Below are 22010 nucleotides of genomic sequence, written 5' to 3' on the forward strand. Positions count from 1 at the left end.
TGCTTATGTAGGCTCAAGTCTTTTGGGATTAAAATAGATTACGGCAGGAAGTCTTGGGACGAGGAGCAAAACTGCTAATGCTAAAGTTCTTAACAAAGGACACTCAAGATAGCGGTTATATGTATTTTTAATTTTAATTGAGTCTGACACGAAACATAAGAGAAGACCACTGCCTATGGGATTCAGGTAGTTATAATGAAGAAAGCAGGCTGAAGGGCACTGAAACTGCAAGGAAGGATATGAACAAAATAGGATGACATTTCTAATTTTTAGAAACAATAATTAACAAAAGGAGAAAAACAGTCATTAAACAAATATGAAAATCTATCCAACATTACTAGCAACTAACTGTAAATTCAAACCAAAACAATTACTTAGCAAAATTATGAAGATTGTAATACCCAATATGTTGATAAAAGTGTTGTAAAACTGTATTCCTATACTTTGCTGGAGATATTACAAATTGATACAATTCTTTTGGAAAGCAATTTAGAAACATGTAATAGGACTCTTTCATCAAGATCTCATTTCTTGGATTCTAACCTAAGAATATAATCCAAACCATAGAGAAACTCATAGTCACAAAGAATACTGAACAATTTACAGCAATAAAACTGCTTAAAATAGGGATATGTTTAAGTAAATATGATATAAACACTTGTTTTTTAGAATAATACAGTTATTAAGATCATTAAGTAAAAAGAAATGTCTATTTAGCAACACTAAACTATTTAGTTTTCTATTTTCTCTGTGACCTCTATTTTCTGCAATAAGATTATCACAAAGGGAGGAAAGCTTCTTTTTTTGATTCCTAAATCAATCTTTTTTACTTTTCTACAATTTTCTCAATTGTGGATATTTTATTTTACTTTTAAAAATAACGCTTAGCAAGTTTTGAAGTTCTATATCTACTCAAGAATTTCTTTTATTTGGGGTAGGTTTAGTCCCCGATAAATAGGTATTAACTAATTTTTGAAAAACCAAAGGTTTAATATTTGCCTTTGGTAGTTTATCGATTCTAATAAGTTACACATTTCGAAAAGCTTTCCATGTAATATATATAGAAACATTAATAAATTTGTCATTTTTAAGAACAGGACTTTTCATTATCGGTTTAATTTAGGACAAGCTTTTGAACAATATCATTTAGACAAATAAAAGTTTTAAAAAACTTATACATTTCCCCACCAATCCCCCTCCATGGTGCTGAAGGTTAAAAGTCATATAAATACTGAAGGGAAAGTCACCTCTTCTTATTACACCAAGTAGTAATGATGTGTTGCCAGGAAATCTAGATGTTATAGAAAAATAAAGGCCCTGGACAATTTTTTTTGCGTTAGACTTTGGCCCTATTTCTCAAGTTTCACCTCTAGGAAATGTCCAACTGGTATGATACAATTTTACCCTTATTTTTACAGCCTAAAATTTGAATAAACAAGTATTATGAATAGTGAAAACAGTTATAATCAAATGTTCACAGCGGCTTTATTAATAATAGCCAAAAACTAGAAACAACCCATGTGTCCTTCAACAGGTGAACTGTTAAAAAGAAAAAAAAAACTGGTGCATACTCATGGCACATGCACTATTCAGCAATAAAAAGGAATGGACTATTGATATATGCAACAACTTGGATGGTTTCCAAGGAAATTATGCTGGCTGAAAAAAAAGTCAATCTCAAAGAGTACATCCTATGTGATTCTACTTACATAACATTCTTGAAAGGAAAAAATTATAAAGAACAGATTATGGGTAGCCACAAATTGGAGGGGTTGGGGTGGTAGAAAGGGGGTCAGAAACTTAAGAAACTGGTGTAAGGGATCTTTGGTGGTAGTCACAGGAATCTATGTGATTACACTGCATAGAAAACACCGTGCACACGTTTACGAGTGAGTGCATATAAAATAAGACGAATCTGAATAAGGTTGATCAGTTGTATCTATGTCCATTTCTTGGTTGTGCTATGGCACTACAGCTATAAAGTATGCTACCATCGTGGGAAACTGGGTAAAGAGTACAGGACAGGGGCGCCTGGGTGGCTCAGTCGTTAAGCGTCTGCCTTCGGCTCAGGTCATGATCCCAGGGTCCTGGGATCAAGCCCCTCATCAGGCTCCCTGCTCAGCGGGAAGCCTGCTTCTCCCTCTCCCACTCCCCCGCTTGTGTTCCTGCTCTCACTAACTCTCTTTGTCAAATAAATAAATAAAATCTTTAAAAAAAAAAAAAAAAAAAGAGTACAGGACAGTTGTCTTATTTCTTACAATTTCATGTGAACCTACAATAAGCTCAAAATAAAAAGCTAAGAAAAATTTATGGAAAAAGATCTGCCCTAAGAGTTGGGAAACTGTTAAAATATAAAACATAATAAAGGAAAATATTTTAATGTTAAGAATTAAAACTTTTATGATTTTTTTTTTTTAAATCTTTTCCATCCGTCAAATTCAGGTTAACAACAAACTCATGAGAACTTGAAGGTACTTAGTAAAGCATCAAATCATTCCTGAAGAATTAAGAAAAGAACTTATGACCTGACTAGGCTAAAGACTAAAGTCAGCAGTTTTTCACTCTCTTTTCTTCCCAAAGTGTGTGAAAATTTACTCATTGATAGATTTTATTTTTAATTTTAGCTGACTTCTAAAATTCAGCATAGCCAAACATGAAATGGATTCTTGCCATGACCATTTTAAGAAAAGAAACAATGAGATAGAAAATCCATATAAACATCAAAAGAGAATTCTTGGGAAATATGGAAAGAGTACTCTTTTATCTTGTAAGCATTCAACACCTGTGAGGCATTTGTTCTGTCACGCAGATCAGCCCTGAAACAGGTTTATGTGTGTATGTGTATGTGTGTGTGTTTAAATTTTAGCATTTGCTATTCATCAAGTCAATTAGGCATCTACAATTAGAACCCCTATAAAGTGTGCTTTAATCCTGCTCCACACCCATCGGAAGGAATGAGGCTATACAACAATGCAGCTCCTGTATGAACAGGCAGTCTGTTCAGCAAAGCATTTGGGATTGTAACACTGGCAACCTGAGATACCTATTGAGGAAACAGCATTCACAAGACTAAGTAAGCGCTGTACTACAAATTAACCCTACACTGGCAAACATATTGGAGGAAATGAAACAATTAAGGGCCCATATGCACAGAAATGAGGCAAGAATTCATTATAAACAAAATAAAAATCACTGCTATGTTAATTTTTTTACTTTAGTTCTCTACCCCGAACCCATACAGAGTGTACATACTGTCACTTTAAAACAGGTTACTTATGGTTTTAAATAAGCCTGATAACACCTTTCTTGACAAATAGTGGCTTTATGTATATAGCTCAAGTAATTTAATTTCTACCAAAATATTACCACTAGTATTTCTGCAAGGGTCTAATAAATTATTTTGTTACCAAAGTGAAAACTCTTGATTTTATAAGATGCTTAGATTGCTCTTAAGATTTAATTATCTCAGGGACACCTGGGTGGCTCAGTCGGTTAAGCATCTGCCTTCGGCTCAGGTCATGATCCCGGGGTCCTGGGAGTGAGTCCTGCATTGGGCTCCTTGCTCAGCGGGGAGTCTGCTTCTCCCTGTCTGCTTCTCCCTCTGCCTGCCGCTCCCCCCCGCTTGTGCTCTCTCTCTCTGACAAATAAAATCTTAAAAAAAAAAAAATTTAATTATCTCAAAATGGATAAATTACTTTTTGTGACTCGATTGAACTTAAAGAGGTTAATACAAATGGAAAAATAATAGATGTGAGAGTTGCTGACAGTATTCTTAACAGTGAGTATGACACCGATATTATGGACCAAAATTGCATGCAATTCCTTTCACTGTTAATTTATATAGTCTTAATATGAATGTTATCTTAGGAATTTTTGATGAAACATCTGAGGAAATAAATGAAATAGTCCAAAACTGAATCAAGAAGTAGTCATCCTGTTGTATTAGAACCTCTATAGTTTCCTATTTCTTTTTTTTTTTTAGTTTATTACTTTTTTTTTCTTTTTTTAGTAATATCTACACCCAACATGTGGCTCAAACTCATGAGATCAAGAGTTGCATGCTCTTGGGACGCCTGGGTGGCTCAGTCTGTTAAGCATCTGCCTTTGGCTCAGGTCATGATCCCAGGGTCCTGGAATTGAGTCCCGCCATCAGGCTCCTTGCTCAGTGGGGAGCCTGCTTCTCCCTCTGCCTGCCATTCCCCCTGCTTGTACTCTCTCTCTCTCTGACAAAAAAAAAAAAAAAAAAAAAAAAAGAGTTGCATGCTCTTCTGACTGAGCCAGTCAGGCACCCTATAATTTCCTATTTCTTCAAAGGGGTCTAATTTTGTCCTGAAAAATCTGCCTAGTTTTCTAAGAAACTGATTACCACATTTACCAAAACATTATTAGATGAGATGCTGATGGTAGGACCTGGCATGAATAAGAGACCATTTATTAAAATGGTGGCATTCTGGGGTCTAGCAGCATTTGTCACAAAAGGAACTAAGACACTAGAGTGAACGATCATGAAAAGATACAATTATCCTAAAGATAAAAGATATAAAAACTCAGTCACAAATGTCTCCAGAATTTTCCAACAAAAATGGTCTCATCTGCATTTTGCTGTTGAACAGAAGTTGAGAGACTTTATTTATTCATGCCCAGTTTTAAAAGAAACGCATGTAGCTTAATATATTCCTGTGATCAGTGTACAAATTGTCTTGTATATGGCATGTTTTAGCTATCATTTTACCGTGTTTTGGTCAAATGAGGCAAAAAAACCTCAAGATACAGTGGGGGTATTCAGATGCATGTAAGTTTCTATGGGTGGGTAGACTTCCTTGGATATCTAAGTAAAAATTATGTATTTCAAGTACCACCATTCAAAACATTTCTTTTCTCTCTTTTTAAACTGACACAAAGGTTTAAAAGTAATGCGTCAATTTTGATTCCCATATATACTTCAAAACCTGCGAAGTCCAGACAAGTCCATGTTTGATGTCTTTCAAATAGCCTCTTATACTGGTTTCTCCAAGTGGATCCCCCACTTTAAAAAAAAATTAAGTACCCTTCAGGCATGTCTTTGATGTTATCACACAGTTGTAAGATCTAATTTTATATGGAACTATGTGGAATACATTGACAAAGAACTATGTTTCAAAAAGTCTGCCTTCAGCAAATTTGCCTCGTCTGAACACAAACATTTTAAAATAACATTAATTTTTTTAATAGTGCTCATTCATTTATACCTTTAAGAATCTATAAATGATCTTGAAATTGGAAAAAGTACCCTGATCAATCTAGTATTACAATGTACCAGAAATTATCTTCTCTCATCAGTTCACATATATATCTAAGACCTACCATTCATAAAACACATGGATGTTAGCTAAATATACTAAAAACTGCTGTATTCCTCTTTTTTTAGTGTATACAAACTAACTCTCCTGGGAGTGTGAGGAGTATTAGAGCATAGCTATGAGTATACAATTTAAAAGAATTATCCGCCATGTAATATTTGTGAGTTTTATATGTTCCATAATCTGATGAATATGGCATGTTGTTTCTGATTAAAAAGTGCATTATTTATTTTCTTGATTCTTCCTCATGATAAAATAGGGGTCTCCTGAAGACCCTAAAACACTAAGAAACATGAAGAAGAAATCTGCCAAATACTTTATCCTTGGTTAAATTAAGAGCCTAAAAATAAAACTGGCCAAACTTTAAATGGGCATATATAAAAATTCTAAAATGATTACGCACAACATGGAAAAGCAAGCACAGTTTAAATAATTAAATAACAAAAATAACCCAGATACAAAACACTATGTACATTGATCACAACAATACAATAAGCTACACACATTTCTTTTAAAACTAGGAAAGAATGAACAAAAAAGCACAGACGTTGTTCTTGTACAATGGTGATTTGTTTTTCCTTTCCCAACTTTCTACAGTATTATCTAAAAACAAATTTTAAAGTAGTAAAGTATTTCAGGATTTGAAAGATATAAAATTTTGATATTTTCATATATTATGGGATTTAAAATACTGATGTTCAAAAAAATATTCCATTGACCAAGCTATAAACTATGCAATTCATTCAGATACCATTTATTAATTTTTTACTATGTGTCAAGCACTTTTACCTACAGGGATGTAAAGATGAGTAAGATAGGGACTCTGCCTAATAAAAATTTAATGATCTTCTTCAAACCAGTTATAAAACAACAGAAAGTAATTATTTCAAGGATAAAGAACTTAACCTTATGTTGAAGATGGCAGAATGGTAATTATCAAAAATGCCAACTCTCTATCTCTTCCTAGGAACTCAAGTATGTCTGGTCCTATTTAAATTATTTCAAAATATTGTATTAGCTTCACTTCCAGGTCATAAAGAATAAGTTTTATAATATGCAGCAGTAACACTCCTAGAATAAACTTGAAGCTGTTCTTACTGGTAAACCTTATAAAGTCACAGTACGATAAACCAAAAAGAGAATATTGCTGCTCTTCAACAGAAATTGGAAGACTTTGTTTATTCCTTCCCAGTTTTAAAAGTAGTGCCTATAGCGGATTACATTGTTGCTATTAGGGTTACCAATATGTGGCTTATTTTTGCTATCATATCATTCCAATTACTCCTCACTGAATGAATGGCGGTCTGTATTAAAACTCAGAATTGTTCCTCAATGTCTTACACTAGATTTTTGGGGGAAAACAGTATAGTCAAATGAAGAGCAGAATTAATGTAAAATATTCACATTTATCCTTGGACATATGACCATGAGCATAGTTCACTTTAAAATTAGTTCTTTATCACTAACAACAAATTTGAATTCCCAATTTTTCAAATATTTGAAGTGAACTAATCTGCCTTAGTCAACTAAACAGCTCCCAGAAATTGAGAGGAGAAAGGCCAACAATCCTAGAAAATACATGCAATGAAGTATGTAACAGTTCATAAAAAAGAAATATAAATTACCCTTAAACATAAGCAAAGATGCTTAATCTCATAAGAGAAACACAAACTAAGTCTATATTAAAAATTAACTTATATAGTAATCAAATATAACAGAAATGTCTTTTAGATAAAGACTTGAACAACCAACTAACTATAAAGACATTTTAGATAACTGTGGAAATTTGAACTCTATCATCTAATAGGTATTAGATGTTAATAATTTGTTTTGTTAGTGTGATAATGGATTTGTTTGGTTAAAGAAGCCTACTGGAAATACATACTACTAAAATATTTATAAATTAATTATGTCAGAGACTCCAAAATAACTGAAAGAGGAATAGAGAAGTACATGGAATACAGGTAAAATAAGACAGGTCATTTATTGATGATAATTCAAGCTGAGTGATGAATATATGAGTTCATTATACAATTTTCTTTACTTTTGTATATATGTAATATTTCCTAAACAAAACAGAACAAAAGACTTAAACTTTAAATTAGAAAAGAACATAGGAGAACACAAACACAAAATATTATAAAGGGGTGCCTGGGTGGCTCAGCCAGTTAAGTGTCTGCCTTTGGCTCAGGTCATGATCCCAGGGTCCTGGGATCAAGCGCCTCGGTGGACTGCCTGCTCAGCGGGGAGTCTGCTTCTCCCTCTCCTCCCGTCCCTCTCCCTCATGCTCTAATAAATAAATAAAATCTTCAAAAAAAAAAAAGATTATAAAAGTGGTGACCAGTTTGTGTTGGGGGACTAACTTTTTTTACTTTGTGTTTTGACGTTTTTAGGAAAAAACTTAAGTTTAAAAAAAAATCAATAGATAAAACAATAAGTAAATTGATACCTGGATTTCTAAATGAAATTACACCCTAAATGCAGCAGCAATCCAATTGCTGAAAGCAGGCTTTAATGAAACAGAATAATCTATCAAAGAATGAGCCCAATAGAGCACTAAGGGATACACGTATAGTAGAGGTACTTGAACTCTAACCTTCCATAATAAAAAAAATTAAAGAGCTTCTAACGTTTACTTCAGCTAGGAATTAAAAAAACTACAATTAGGGCGCCTGGGTGGGTCAGTTGGTTAAGCGTCTGTCTTCCGCTCAGGTCATGATCCCAGGGTCCTGGAATCAAGCCCTGTATCGGGCGCCCTGCTCAGTGGGGAGTCTGCTTCTCCCTCTCCCTCTGCCTGCCGCTCCCCCTGCTTGTGCTCTCTCCCTGTCAAATAAATAAATAATATCTTTAAAAAAATAAATAAATAAAAATAAAAAAACAACCTACAATTAATACTCTCAGCAAAGTTGCAGGATACAAAATCAATACGCAGAAATCAGTAGTGTTTTTGTAAGCTAACAACAAAAAATTAGAAAAGGAAATGAGGGGCTCCTGGCTGGCTCAGTCAGAAGAGCATGCGACTCTTGATGTCAGGGTTGTGAGTTCGAGCCCCAGATTGGGTGTAGAGATTACCAAAAAAAAAAAAAAAAAAAAAAAAAAATTAACAAACTTTAAAAAAAGAAAATGAAGAGAACAATTCCATTTATAGCAGCATCAAAAAGAATAAAATACTTAGAAATAGACTTAACTAAGGACATGAAAGATTTGTACAAAGAAAACTACAAAATATTCCTTAAAGTAATTAGAAGATATAAATAGAAAGACACGGCATGTTCATGGACTGGAAAACTTAATATTGTTAAGATGTCAAAAAGACTACTCAAAAAGATCTATAGATTCAATTCAATCTCTATCAAAATCCCAATGAGGATTTTTGCAGAAACAGAAAAATCTGTCCTAAATCCATATGGAATCTCAAGGGACTCCTAACAGCTGAAACAATCTTGAAAAACAAAACTGGAGATCACATACTTCCTGATTTCAAAACTTACTGAAAGTTACAGTAATCAAAACAGTGTAGTATTGACATAAAGACAGATGTGGAGGCCAATGGAATAGAATAGAGAGCCCAGTATGATCAAATGGTTTTTGACAATGGTGCCAAGCCCATTCAAGGGGGAAACTGTCTTTCCGACAAATGGTGCTGGGAATACTGGATAGCCACATGTAAAAGAATGAAGTTTGGCCCTTACATCATATACAAAATATAACCGAAAATGGATGAAAGATCTAAACATAAGAGATAAAACTATACAATTCTTAGAAGAAAACAGGGTAAAAGCTAAGTAATATTGGATTTGGCAATGATTTCTTGGATAAGACACCAAAAGTATAGGCAACAGAAGAAAAAAATAGATAAATTGGATTATATCAAAATTTAAAAGTTCTGGGCATCAAAGGACACACATATAAGCAGAGTGAAAAAGCAACCCACAGAATGGGAGAAAATATTTGCAAATTATATATCTGATAAAGGTTAATATCCAGGGGCACCTGGGTGGCTCAGCTGCTATGGAAAAGAGTATGGTAGTTTATTTATTTTTATTTTTTTAAAGATTTTATTTTCTTGAGAGACATCACAAGCAGGGGGGAAGGGTAGAAGGAGAAGCACACTCCCCGCTGAGCAGGGAGCCCAACACGGGACTCTATCCCAGGACTCTGGGATCACAACCTGAGCCAAAGGCAGATGCTTAACCGACTGAGCCCCCCAGGCACCTGAGTATGGTAATATAAAATTAAAAATATAATTACCATATAATTCAGCAATCCCACTTCTAGGTAGATACCCAAAAGAGTTGAAAGCAGGGTCCTGAAGAGACTACTTGTACACCCATGTTCAGAGCAACATTATTCACAATAGCCAAAAGATGGAAGCAATTCAAATGTCCAATAATGGATGGATAAGCAAAATGTGGTATATACAATGGAATATTATTTAGTCTTAAAAAAGAAAAAATTCTGATGCTACAATATGGATGAACCTTGAAGACATTATGCTAAGCGATATGAGCCAGTCACAAAAAGACAAATACTGTATGATTCCACTTTTCCAAGGTATTTAGAGTAGTCAAAATCAGAGAGATAGAAACTGGAATAGTGGCTGCCAGGGCTGGAGGCAGGTAAATGGGGAGTTATTGTTTAATAGGTATAAAATTTCAGTTTTACAAGATGAAGAGCTCTGGAAATGGATGTGGTGATGGTTGCACAACATTATGAATATATTTAATACCACTGAACTATACACCTGAAAGTGGTTAAGATGAAAAATTATGTATATTTCATGATAATTTTTTTTAAACTATCCCCATTCTCCCCCTTGCCAAAAAGAGATAGAAAGTAAGAGTTTTCTAAGATTTCTTAACCATTTTTCTCATGTTTACTTTGGCCATTCTTGTTTCTTTCTAGAAATTAGCCGTTTAAAAAATCATAAAGAGGAAAATAAAAGGAATCAGTAGGCGAAACCTGTTACAACTTTTTTATAGTATCTTATTGTATCTAGCTGGGATGGTCCACAGCAGGCATTGATAATATAATGGTGCTGCTTCAGAAGAAGAGCGTTCTAATACCTAATACATGATCGCTAGCACATACATTGCTTACTAGGTGCCAGAAACTCGTGCAAATGCTTTACATATATGCAACTATTTAATACAGTATGAAGTAGCTATTAATAGCATCTTTATTTTATTTATTTATTTTTGCTGGTGAGGGTGTTCTGTTATTATTATTATTATTATTATTATTTTCTTCTAGAAGAAGCACCTTGGAGACTTTTTAGTCAGTGCCAGAGCCATGGCCAATACAAGGCTTGCCACATAACAGGCGCTCAACAAATCTTTCCTGGTGACTCACATTAAACCAGCATGCCTAGTGGGGTGACAAACTCAAACGCCTTAAGCAGCTGGGCAGTAAGTAAATAAGCCAAGTAGCGTCTATGCAGGCACGGAGGCAAACTGCAAAGCACCCACCCCACCTAAAGGAACTCAAATTCAACACTTTCAAACACATTTCACAGCTTGGCCTCGACAGCAACTTTGCAGGCTCTGCAGACTGCTGATTCTGGTTCTCCATCACACCACATGGTTGTCTTGTGCATCATCTATATCACCCTGTGATCTGGTCTTGTCTTTCCGCGGTAAGCATCCTTGCAGGGTTTTCCTCCAAATGCATCAAATATGCTTGTTCCTGAGCCACCTAGACAGGTGGTACTGATGCGTCCAGACACATTGCTCAGGGCACCGACCTAGGCCCAGCTCCCGCGCCCGGGTCTCGCCTCCCTTAATAGCATCTTTATTTTATAGATAAGGAATCTGATGCACTATATAGTTAAATAACTTGCACAAGGTCACCACCTTCGAGTGGTGAGATGGCTTTCAAATGGCATCTCAGATGGCAGTCTCCATCCAGAACTCATAGACTTAATAAGTAGATCACATGACCTCTTTCTGAACATAGCACTACTCCCAAGCAACAGGAGGCACTCAAGATGAAAATTTTAGACTAAATCCTAAAGACAAAGCATGATATAACAATCTCTTTAGCATGGTAATGTTTTACATGAACAAGAGAAATTCATCTGAGCCTATCTCCCTTTCTAGCATCATCTCCTATCCACCTGCCTAATAAACTCCCACCTCCTGCATCATTCCCTCTGTGAGCTATACCAACCTGTCTACAGTTCCTTGATTAAAATCAAGCTGTTAACTGCCAAACCTTTGCACATGCTGTTCTCTTTACTTAAAACATTCCCTCCCCTCCTCCCACCATCTTCTTTGTCTGGCTATTCAGACTTAATTCAGTTGTAAAGTCTGGTCTGACAGTAAATCTCACATGCACCCCTGTTCTTCCTGTATGTTCCCAGATAACACATAGGAAGTACACATTTGTACGCTACAAAATCTCTTCGAACTATAACTATATATGATTCATTCTTATTTACAAGTTATGGCATATGGTAAGTGCATCCCTTGAATAAGTGTCTCCCGAGTATACTGGGGCATGCAAGAATACTTCTGGGGTTCATGTTTCAGAACCCATTAATTAATGATGAGTCCATTATGATGAGGTTCTGCCAGAAACTACATTTACCACTGGAAAGTTCCAATACAGACCCACATACTATACTTTAGATTTAGGTGGATCATGTTTTAATGGCACCCCAGTGTAATGTGAAAGCCGTAAAGCACTGTAGTATTAAACCTATAGTTGCAGCAAGAAACAAATGTAATACTAAGCATTTCCCATGCATGGGGAAAATATACTATGTTAAAGTCACAGAATTAGATAGAGATTAATATCAAACCTTCAGTTTACCTTTAACAGAAAATTCTTTTATATGGAGTACATTTTAACACAATCACAAATAATATTTATATACTCATTCCAACCATAATAGCTGAATCCTCTGTACACTCATTGCACTTCATATAAACAGTTTGGCTCTTATTTCATTACACTGTAATTATCTGTTTACATGACTCTATCTCTATTAGACTTCAGGCTCTTTGAAGGCAAACTGCCATTCACTTTTATGTCTCAGTGCTTGGTAGCAAAGATTCCCAAAGCTTGAAGAATAACTTAAGTAGTATTTTAAAGTCTATAAAGAATTCTGCAAATAATTTTCCAGAAAAAAATTAAATTTAGAGGTTATATAACTTGGCTGAGATCATAGAGCAAGTAGATAAATGAATTCAGAATTCAAATCCAGGTCTTCAATCAACAATTTCTATGCCCTTTCCACCACACCACACATATTACCATAAGTAAATAACTACAAATTGTGCAAGTACTACATCCTGTATTAGTTGTCTGTAGTTATAAAGCAACAATTCTATCATAACTCACAAAAAATTACAATAATAAAGGTCCTTTAAAAATGAGATCTCTGAACTGTCACACAAAGTTAGTAATCACTACTAGTCTCAATAGAATACTGCTATAAGTATTTTAAAAAAAGATTTTACCTTGTACTTCTTTATCATGATACTCCTTTAGTTTTGTCCAAACTTCCTTAAAGTCATTAGATATATCTACAGAACTAGGGCTTCCACAATTGCTTCCAGAGATGTTCATCTTGCTTAATATGCTCCACACTTCTTTTTGCCTAATGTTTTCTGACCTATTTCTGTTACATTATATAGGTATGAAGTTGTCTTTGACAGTTGAAATACCTGAAACGATAGATTACAACATAAATGAATTTTGCATTTATATGTATATAATTTGATGTCAGGATACCTTCAAGCCTAGCCAGCTCTTCTCAAGTTTTCCTTATTTACCTACAATCAATCACTTTGAGAATTTGGGGGATGGGAAGTGAAAATGATTATGGTGAGAACCCTGATTTCAGTTATTTGGTCCTTAGTTAAGCTAAATTTTCAGGCAACCTTTCTCTTATTCCTCCTAGAAAGAACTTACTTAAGTTGAGATGATTCTGCTATGGAGGTCTGTAGTCATTCACGCTCAGTATTGATTGATTCACCATTCTAAATTAATTTATTCCTTTGTTAAAATTTTGACATGGAGTGCAACAAAAACTGGAAAACGTTCTGAAATACTCTTGACTTAAACAGTATTCACATATACACACATCTACATATTCATAGAAGCACAAATCTTATAAAAGAGCAAGAAAGATGATTGTGATTAATACACCTGAAGATCTGAATACCTTTCTCATAACAAGAGAAATAAGTGAGCAAGGCATAGGCACAACAAAGATCTATGAATACAGAAACGTCTAGTAATAAGGCAAAAAGGGTAAGGCTATTTTGTGCTCCTCTCAGAGGTGAAATGATTTATTACTCGTGTAGCCCCAAAGGAAGCAACAGGATACTAAGAAGTTCAAGTGGATTCACAAATATTTTAATATGTGTCCTTAAGCTGAAACCATTAACTAGCTACTACTAAGTCAAACGATTAACAAGTCTACTCTATCTTACATATGGCTCTTTAGCCAATGCCTTACCATTGCTAATGTGTCCAAACTGATTTAAGTGTCTCTTACAAACCATTTCTCAAGGTCTCTGATGATGAGGCTAAAATAAGCAATGACATTTTTTTTTTTTAAAGTAGGCTCCATGCCTAAGGTGGGGGTTGAACTCACGACTCGGAGATCAAGACTCCTATGCTCAACCGACTAAGCCACTCAGGCGCCCCAGCAATGACATTTCTAAAGGAGCAAGATTATGATTGAAGCCACTTTGAAAAGCACTACAGAAATACTGTAAAAACACAATTTTATTAAGCTTTTTAAAAACTGTGATTTAGGTTTTTTTGAGACAATCAGTGAAAACTGAACATGTACTGGATTTTAGATAATGTTAGGGAATTATTTTTAATTGTCTTGGGTATGATAATGTGCTCATGTTAAAAAAAGGAAGTCCTCAGCTGTTAAAAAGATATATACTGATATATTTACAGGTAAACTCACCTGTTCTGCATTTGCTTTCAAATACTCCAGCTAAAACAAACAAAAAATGTTGGGTAAGGAGATGAAACAAGAAGGGCTGCTTTGACAATTATTGAAAGTGAGTAATGGATGGGTTTGTGACAGAGTTCATAATTCTAGTCTCTCTCGTGTACATTTATTATTTCCATTATAAAGTTTTTAAAAGAAGGATTGGGTGCATGAATTAATACAGCTTTACTTCCAAAGAGGCCTGAATTCTACTATTTCTTAACCCTAAAAGATAATAGGCCTATTGTCAACAGGAGCCACCATTTGTTGTTTACTATATAACAGATACCATGCTGTTTTATAGTCATTTTTTAAAACTTAATCTTGAGAACTCTATTGAACAGCTACTGTTATTAATTTCATTTTAGAGTTGGAGAAACAGGTTTAAGAGATTAAGTGGTTCGCCCAAGGTCATACAATTAGGTCCCACACTATGTCTCGAGGGCAGGGATGAGGAGGGGAGGGGAGGGGGCCTCTAGTGATGCTAATTAACTACAAAATACTTTAGCCCAAGAAAAATAATTATTTCTATTAAGTAATAGTTTAAAAGTTTTAATTACTTTAATGAATAACTTAAAATTGCATAGTATGAAATTGCTTAAAACCAATAGTGTAAAACATTTTTAAATATATCTTCAGAGGTAGTATAAAAAAAAAAGGTTTTTTCCCCACTTAAAAACAGTTTACCAACACAAAACTAAACTTGCAAATTCTGGCTCACAAAACCCTCTCCAACCTATCCTGCACTCCCAGCACCTTTGTCAGAATCTCTCTTGGCTTGAACCGTTATCGATGCACGATGATGTGCCTTAATTTTGCAGAAATGTGCATCCTGTGTCGCAAGGTGCATCCCGGGTTCAAAGGTCTGTAACAATTTAATACATTTCTGTGCGTCCTGTAGCAGTGTAAACCACCACACTGAAAGTGCTCAGTAAAATAGTTCTTTCCTGTCGCACCCACCACACACATTCTCACACAGGTAAGGCAAGAGCCGCGCCTGGAGTCACACAGATGCCCGAGATAAACGAATTGGGACTCGGGCTGGTCTTCTTACGAGCAAAGCAGAGGTCCACAGGCTCCCATCCCAGGACCCGTAGCCACCAGCCTCTCCCGCGCGCCGCTGTCACCCAAACGTTCCAAAAGCCTGCCCCGCGACTGGCGCGGGAAGCTCGCACCGCGCCCCCCGGCGCATGCGCGGGGCGGGCTCGGCGGCGGTAGGCGAGTCCTCAGCCCGCGCGGCAGACCAAAGAGCCACAGGGAGAGCAAGCTCGTCCTCCCGCCGACTCACCTCCAGCCGAGTTTAGCCGGGCCCCAGCCTGCTCCCTCAGGCAGCCCCAGAAGCCGCACGGCTACCACAACTCCGGGGCCAAACGCGTATGTTCGGCCGGCAGCTCCAGACCGGAAGTAGCCGCTACGACCCACCGCTCCGGATTGAGGAAAGGAGATTCCTCTTTACTCACGGCTTCCAAGATTGCCTCAAAGATTCTCGAAAGCCCCAGCACGGAAGCAGGCACGGCTCCGGGGCTGTGAAGAGGCAGCTGCTCGCTTTTCTTCCCCTCACTAATCTGCCTAACTCCCTCCGGGAAAGCCGGCCCCTCAGGGCGGCCCGCGTTTTCCGGGGGGTGGGGGAAGGCCCGAGGGCGGCCGGTCGGGCTGGGAGGCGCCCGGACCCGCCCCCCTTGGAGCCCGCTCGACGTCACGCTGGAGTTCCCGCCACGTCACGCCCCTCCTCCCGCCGCGGAGCGAGGCGCTGCCCCGCACGCCTCTCGCGGAAGAGCGGGGAGGCTCGTGTGTCCCCACGCTAGGGGCTGTGATGGGAGAGTGGAACGCCAGCCGCTGCGCGGTCGGGAGCGGCTCCAGGAGCTGGCGGCCGCCACAGCATTTTTGTTGAGATGCCCTGGAGAAAGCGCAAGCTTTTCTGTTTGGGGAACCTCAAGCCCTTGGTGTGTCTGACTTTAGCACATTTCAGGAAAGCATGTATGAGTGGCCAGTACCACATGGAAAGTTAAAACTAACTGATGAGGGAACGGACACGGATCAGTCTAACATAGTTTCTGCCTGGTAGCTATTACCTGCAGTTTAGTGATGTGACCGGACAGCACTGGGTGGTGAGGCCATGTAGCAAAACGATGTGTATTTTGCTGAGGTTAAATGGAAAGTTCCTGAGGACCCTGAAATGAGACGGAATCAGAATGACCAGCATTATTTGTTGGAACAACAAGCTTTAAATTAGGTAATTTAATGTTTTAAAAAATAAACACTTCTGTAGCTGTTTGTAAAGTTCAGAAAGTTAGTATGTTTTCTTATTTATTTTGATTTCTAAAAGAAGCGTTTTAGCACTAGCAATTCTATAAGTGAAGTTGAAAATAAGCAGAATAGGCTAGAATCACAGTATCTTTTAATCCAGTTCAATACTTTTCTGTAATATTTATACGATCTGGGAGGAAGACAGGATAGTATTATGAACTTTTAAAAGTTAAGTAGTATTTAGGAAATCATAAATATAAACTGTAAAGAATTTTTCCACTCAGTTCCGATGTTAAGGGATGAATATCAGGGCTTACTCCTTGAAATTGCACTCAACAGGATGTTTCTGTACCATTCTAGCAATGTTATAGGAACTTTGGTTTCTTCAGGGAAGAGGGTTGCTGAATCTTCATTATTATAGTAACTATATCATTTGCTTCCAAATTTTACTACTTCATTCATAATACTGTTAAAGAAAATGGGTGAAAAATTGATTGCCATTTCTAATATAACAGGCATAATTGCTTGTATAAATGTTTAAAATGGAAACAGAGTTTTGTTATAAATGGAAAGAACTTGTAATCAGTTTGTCATTTAACAATACATTGAAATAACAGTGTATTTGTGGTCCAAAGAAAAACTGTGAGAACAAAATGACCTAACCTGTTCCTCTAGCTTCTAAGGCTCCACTGTCCAATACATTTATACAAGTCAGAATCCAAAGAATCAGCCTTGACACCTTTTTCCCCTTTAATCCCCATATCCAATCTATCACCAAGTCCTTTCAATTTTACTTGCCAAATAGATCCCAAATTAATCCCCTTCTTTCCTTCACCACCACGATATTACAAAATACTACTTTCTCTTACCTAGTCTGTTAGTCTATTTTCCATATCCACCCAACCAACAAACCACCTAAACCTTTCTCTTCACTGGTGTTCAGAAAAAAATTTGAGTATCTATTCTCAATTCATGCATATATCTAAAATTTAAATTGTATACATGTAAAAAAAAAAAAAAAAATAGGGGCACCTGGCTGGCTCAGTCAGTACAGTTAAGTGATTCTTGGTCTTGAGGTGAGTTCAAGCTCCATGTTGGGCGTAGAGCTTACTTAAAAAAAAAAAAAAGATAAATTGTGTACATGTATTGTTGAAAAATGGTATATAGTCTAATGGTTAAGTCAGGCTCTGGAGACAGACTTCCTGGTTTTGAATCCTGCTCTAATACTTCCTTACCAAGCGACCTTGGACTGATTTTTTAACCTCTTTTTCTTACCTGTAAAAGGAGGTTAATAGTACCAACCATCCAGGGTTATGAAGAATATAAGTTAGTGCATGTAAACTGCATAGTACACTGTGTAGATACACAGTATGTGCTCAGAAAAAAGCTAGCCCTTATTAGTACTTCTGAGTTCTGAGCTAACTCACAACTTATAAAGACATTTTTTAAAAGGATGAGAAAAAATGGAAATCTAATATTTTTTCCTCTTCCCATCTTAAATTTTACCCACTTTGAGACCACTTCTTTACACTATAGCTACTGTGATCTTTCTGAAAAATAAATCTGATCATAGCTGCTTACATCCTTCAGTGGCTTATTGTTACTCTGAAGATAGCTCCTTTGAACTGCCTTTACTGCGTCTCCAGGCCCGCTTACCTTTTAGTGTCTCCTAGGTCTTTACATGCCTTTGCTTCTGTTTGGAATTATGAACCAAACCTACCCCTGCTCTTTGCCTAGCTATTTACTAATCTTTTTATCTTGTTTTAATAGTCTTTTCTATTAGCTCCTCTTATAGCACTATGTACTTTCCCATCTTGTACTTAGTAGTTTTAATTATTTAATTAATTCTCTCTATCCACTAGACTAAGTTTCTTGAGGTCAAAACCATGTCTTGTTTACCTTTTTTTGTGTTGTTTATTTTTTTGTTGTCGTTCACCTTTTTATCTCCAGAAACTAACTCAGTGCCTGCCATAAAGTCAGTACTGTGTGGATCAACAAATAAATTGAGCATCCATTATGGGATTACTATTTTTTATGTAAGTGAAGAAAATCTTTGAATCCATGTAAAATTCTTAGATTCTCCATGTGAGATTTTATGGTGGTCACTTTAGCAGTGGAAATGGTGGGCATACTTACAGATGTTCTCTCCCAATGGGAGCTTTAGGCCCCACATGGTAGAATAAATTATGAGGTCCCAAAGATATGTGAGAAAACTTTATGGCTTTGAACAATGCTTCCCAAACTTTTTCAATACTTAGAGAATGAATATTTGTATTACATATTGTAATAAAAAGATAAGGCTTCTTCCATCTAGAGACAGCAGAAGTTGAAACTCCACACCCCCCCTCCCCCGTCAGCAATGCCCCTGTCAGCAATGCCCCCTTGAGGGCTGCAATTTTTTTTTTTTTTTAAAGATTTTATTCATTTATTTGACAGAGACACAGCAAGAGAGGGAACACAAGCAAGGGGAGTGGGAGAGGGAGAAGCAGGCTTCCCGCGGAGCAGGGAGCCTGATGCGGAGCTGGATCCCAGGACCCTGAGATCATGACCTGAGCCGAAGGCAGACGCTTAACGACTGAGCCACCCAGATGCCCCTTGAGGGCTGGAATTTTAATGTCTTCGCATACCTATAACTCACTGGAGGCCCCTGGTTAGGGTGCTCGACTTAAAAATTGTGTGCTGAAATAATTAAAATGGTAAATTTTATATTATGTACATTTGTACATTTAACCACAATAAGAAAAATTGTGTGGTAGCAGTAAAAATTCTAGGATTCTTAGAACTGTAGAATTTTGGAATTTTAAAATTGTCTAACTCAACTGATTTTAAAACGGAAACCTTTTGTTGATTCTACAATCTGCTTAACTCCTACAGTTGGGTAGCTGAGGTTTGCCGAGGGAAAAATCACATAGCAGGTTAGACTGATATCACTAAAATTACATGGTTTCAAACCTCCTGTAACGCATCAATTAATTCTTAAAATAGCCTTTGTTCAGCTGCTTTTGTTTCCTTTGCTGTCTTCCAGACCTTCACTATTTTCCTCAAGCTTCTGTATGGTATTTTCACTCTCAGCAGATACCCTAGCTCCAGGTTAAACAGGACAATTGGGGCCAACAGGTGTGATCTCCCTGCACTTGCCTTTTCCTTTCTCAACCTGTGAATTGGGCAATACCTAGTTACAAAATTACAGAAATGTAACTCGAATCCAGTTGCTTCTCCCCACCTCTTCTGCAGCCGCCCTGGGTCAAGCCACCAGCATCTTGAACCTCTTTTGCAGCAATAGCCTCTTTTTTTTTTAAGTGAACTATCTTTGTACTTACACTGTTTACCCCTTACTGTGTATTCTCCAACAGCAGTCAGAGTAGTCCTTTAAAACTAAAGTCAGAGGTGCCTGGGTGGCTCAGTTGGTTGTGTGTCTGCTTTCGGCTCAGGTCATGATCTGAGCATCCCTTATGGGATTACAATTTTTTATGTAAGTGAAGAAAATCTTTGAATCCATTTAAAATTCTTAAATTCTCCATGTGAGATTTTATGATAGTCACTTTAGCAGTGGAAATGGGGGGCATACTTATAGATATTGTCTCCCAATGGGAGCTTTAGGCCCCACATGGTAGAATAAATTATGAGGTCCCAAAGATATGTGAGAAAACTTTATGGCTTTGAACAATGCCATTGGGGTTGGAGTTCTGGGATCGAGCTGTGTGGGGCTCCCTGCTCAGTGGGGAGTCTGCTTCTCCCTCTGACCCTCCCCCCTGGTCGTGTGCACGCTCTCTCTCTCTCATTCTTAAATAAATAAAATCTTAAAAACAAAAAACGAAGTCAGAACAAGATGCTGCCCTGCTAAAAACATTCCAGGATCTTCCCATCACCTTAGAATAAAATCAAACCCTTTTCCATGGAGTCAGGACAAGTGAATCACTATATTATATTGGTGTTATCTCCTGAATAATAGTTTTGAATTAGTGCTTTCCTTTCAATTCCCTTATGCCCTTGTTTAGGCCCTGATATTTCTTACATAGACTGCAGCCTCCTTGCTTCCAGTCTTCCTTGCCTTAATGAAGTCTCCACACAGTTGCCAGAAATCTACACCATTATTTCTGATCCTGGCATTTCCTTGCTTAAAACCCTTCAGTGGCTCTCCATTCCTAAATGTAATCAATATAAAAAATTATTCATGAGTACAGCACAACTCAATTTGGATTAGCTGCGTTTCAAGTGCTCAAAGCACATGTGACTAGTGATTACTATATTGGGCAGCACAGGCCTAGCATAGCATATGTAATGAACAAATGAATGTCGAATGAACAAATGAGGTTACATGGTTTACCTGAAGAACCAGGATGGAGCTAGGACTAGGACACAGATAACTGATTCCTAGACTGAGGCTATTTCTGCTGTTTGTGCTGGGCATTTCTCATCTCTTTCCCACTCCCCACATCATCCCATTCCTCTCCTCCCACCCAGCATTAAGGGCCTGTATTCCCAGGCAAAAAATTTAAAAGTGATTAAACCCATTATGATTATTTACATAATACTGTCCAGTAGTATGAACACACAATACTAGTAAACTGGGGTGAACTGTCTACAGTGAGAACTATTTTAAGAACAAGACAAAAGGCTGTTTGAGAGATAAGAGGGAAAAGAAGTTTTGAGACAAAAGAAAATTATGTTAACTGTCAGCATTTGTGTCAAGTTGAACACTTGATTTAGTTTTTTAAGTTGTTTACACTAATTACTAAGTGTTGTTTGGGGGTAAGAGTATATATCAGTTGATGATCTTGCCCCAAGTGCCAAAATGTTTTGTTTATCATTTGAATTGATGGTGGCAAGATTCCAGTTAGGTTGAGCAGTTTTATAATTGTTTTAAGAAATGTATTTAACATTCTACAAAGGATGTCAGTATTACAGTTTTTATTTTAGCAGTCTTAAATGGTCATTAATGTAGTTATAACAAACATTAAAGATTATACATTGCTTTCCATTTAGAAAAATTAGCCTTATGTAGTCTGGCCGACTTCCAACTTAGATATAAGAAGCTTTATTTTGATTTTTACTATGGCTACATATACCTTCTTCATTTCTCTTTATAAACTATTAATTTTTTTGTTTGTGTTTTTAAATATCATTCACTTAGCTACTTCACATCAGTAACGGGCAAAGTTTTATTAGATATATAATTTGTCCAATTTAGGAACTATCTCTTTACACTTGATAAAGATTTATATACACTACACAATATGCTCTATACTTGGTTAGTTGCCTAGGTTTAAATTGATGGCAGGCTGATCAAGAATGCTAATGATCTGTTACTACAAAATGATTTATTATGAATGGAAAGGGGCTTCTTTTCTTCCAGGTCAACCATTTTAGATTATAGTGGCTGTTTGGCAATATTTCATACCTATGCATATAGGTCTATGAAGCCCAGGAATTTTGTTAGTTAGCCCTTATGTCTTATTTCCTAA

General features: G+C 36.8%; 1 protein-coding gene across 2 annotated transcripts in view; it reads right to left on the minus strand.

The window, feature by feature from the left end:
- RBBP8 (RB binding protein 8, endonuclease) overlaps positions 1–16946 on the minus strand; it is an 87953-nt gene extending 71007 nt beyond the window's left edge. Inside the window, exons 1-3 of one of the 2 annotated variants that reach the window (XM_032421381.1) lie at positions 15055–15396; positions 14272–14301; positions 12803–13009 (exon numbers count right to left, since the gene is read on the minus strand). In XM_032421381.1, the coding sequence (XP_032277272.1) occupies positions 12803–12911 (109 nt within the window). In that variant the 5' untranslated portion in view covers positions 12912–13009; positions 14272–14301; positions 15055–15396. Of the gene's footprint in view, positions 1–12802; positions 13010–14271; positions 14302–15054; positions 15397–15586 lie in introns of those variants that run through there. The other variant, XM_032421382.1, reaches the window with a different exon arrangement.
- Positions 16947–22010: the final 5064 nt, after the last annotated feature.

The sequence above is a fragment of the Phoca vitulina genome, unplaced genomic scaffold (assembly GCF_004348235.1).
Source record: "Phoca vitulina isolate PV1807 unplaced genomic scaffold, GSC_HSeal_1.0 scaffold24, whole genome shotgun sequence".
NCBI lineage: Eukaryota > Metazoa > Chordata > Mammalia > Carnivora > Phocidae > Phoca > Phoca vitulina.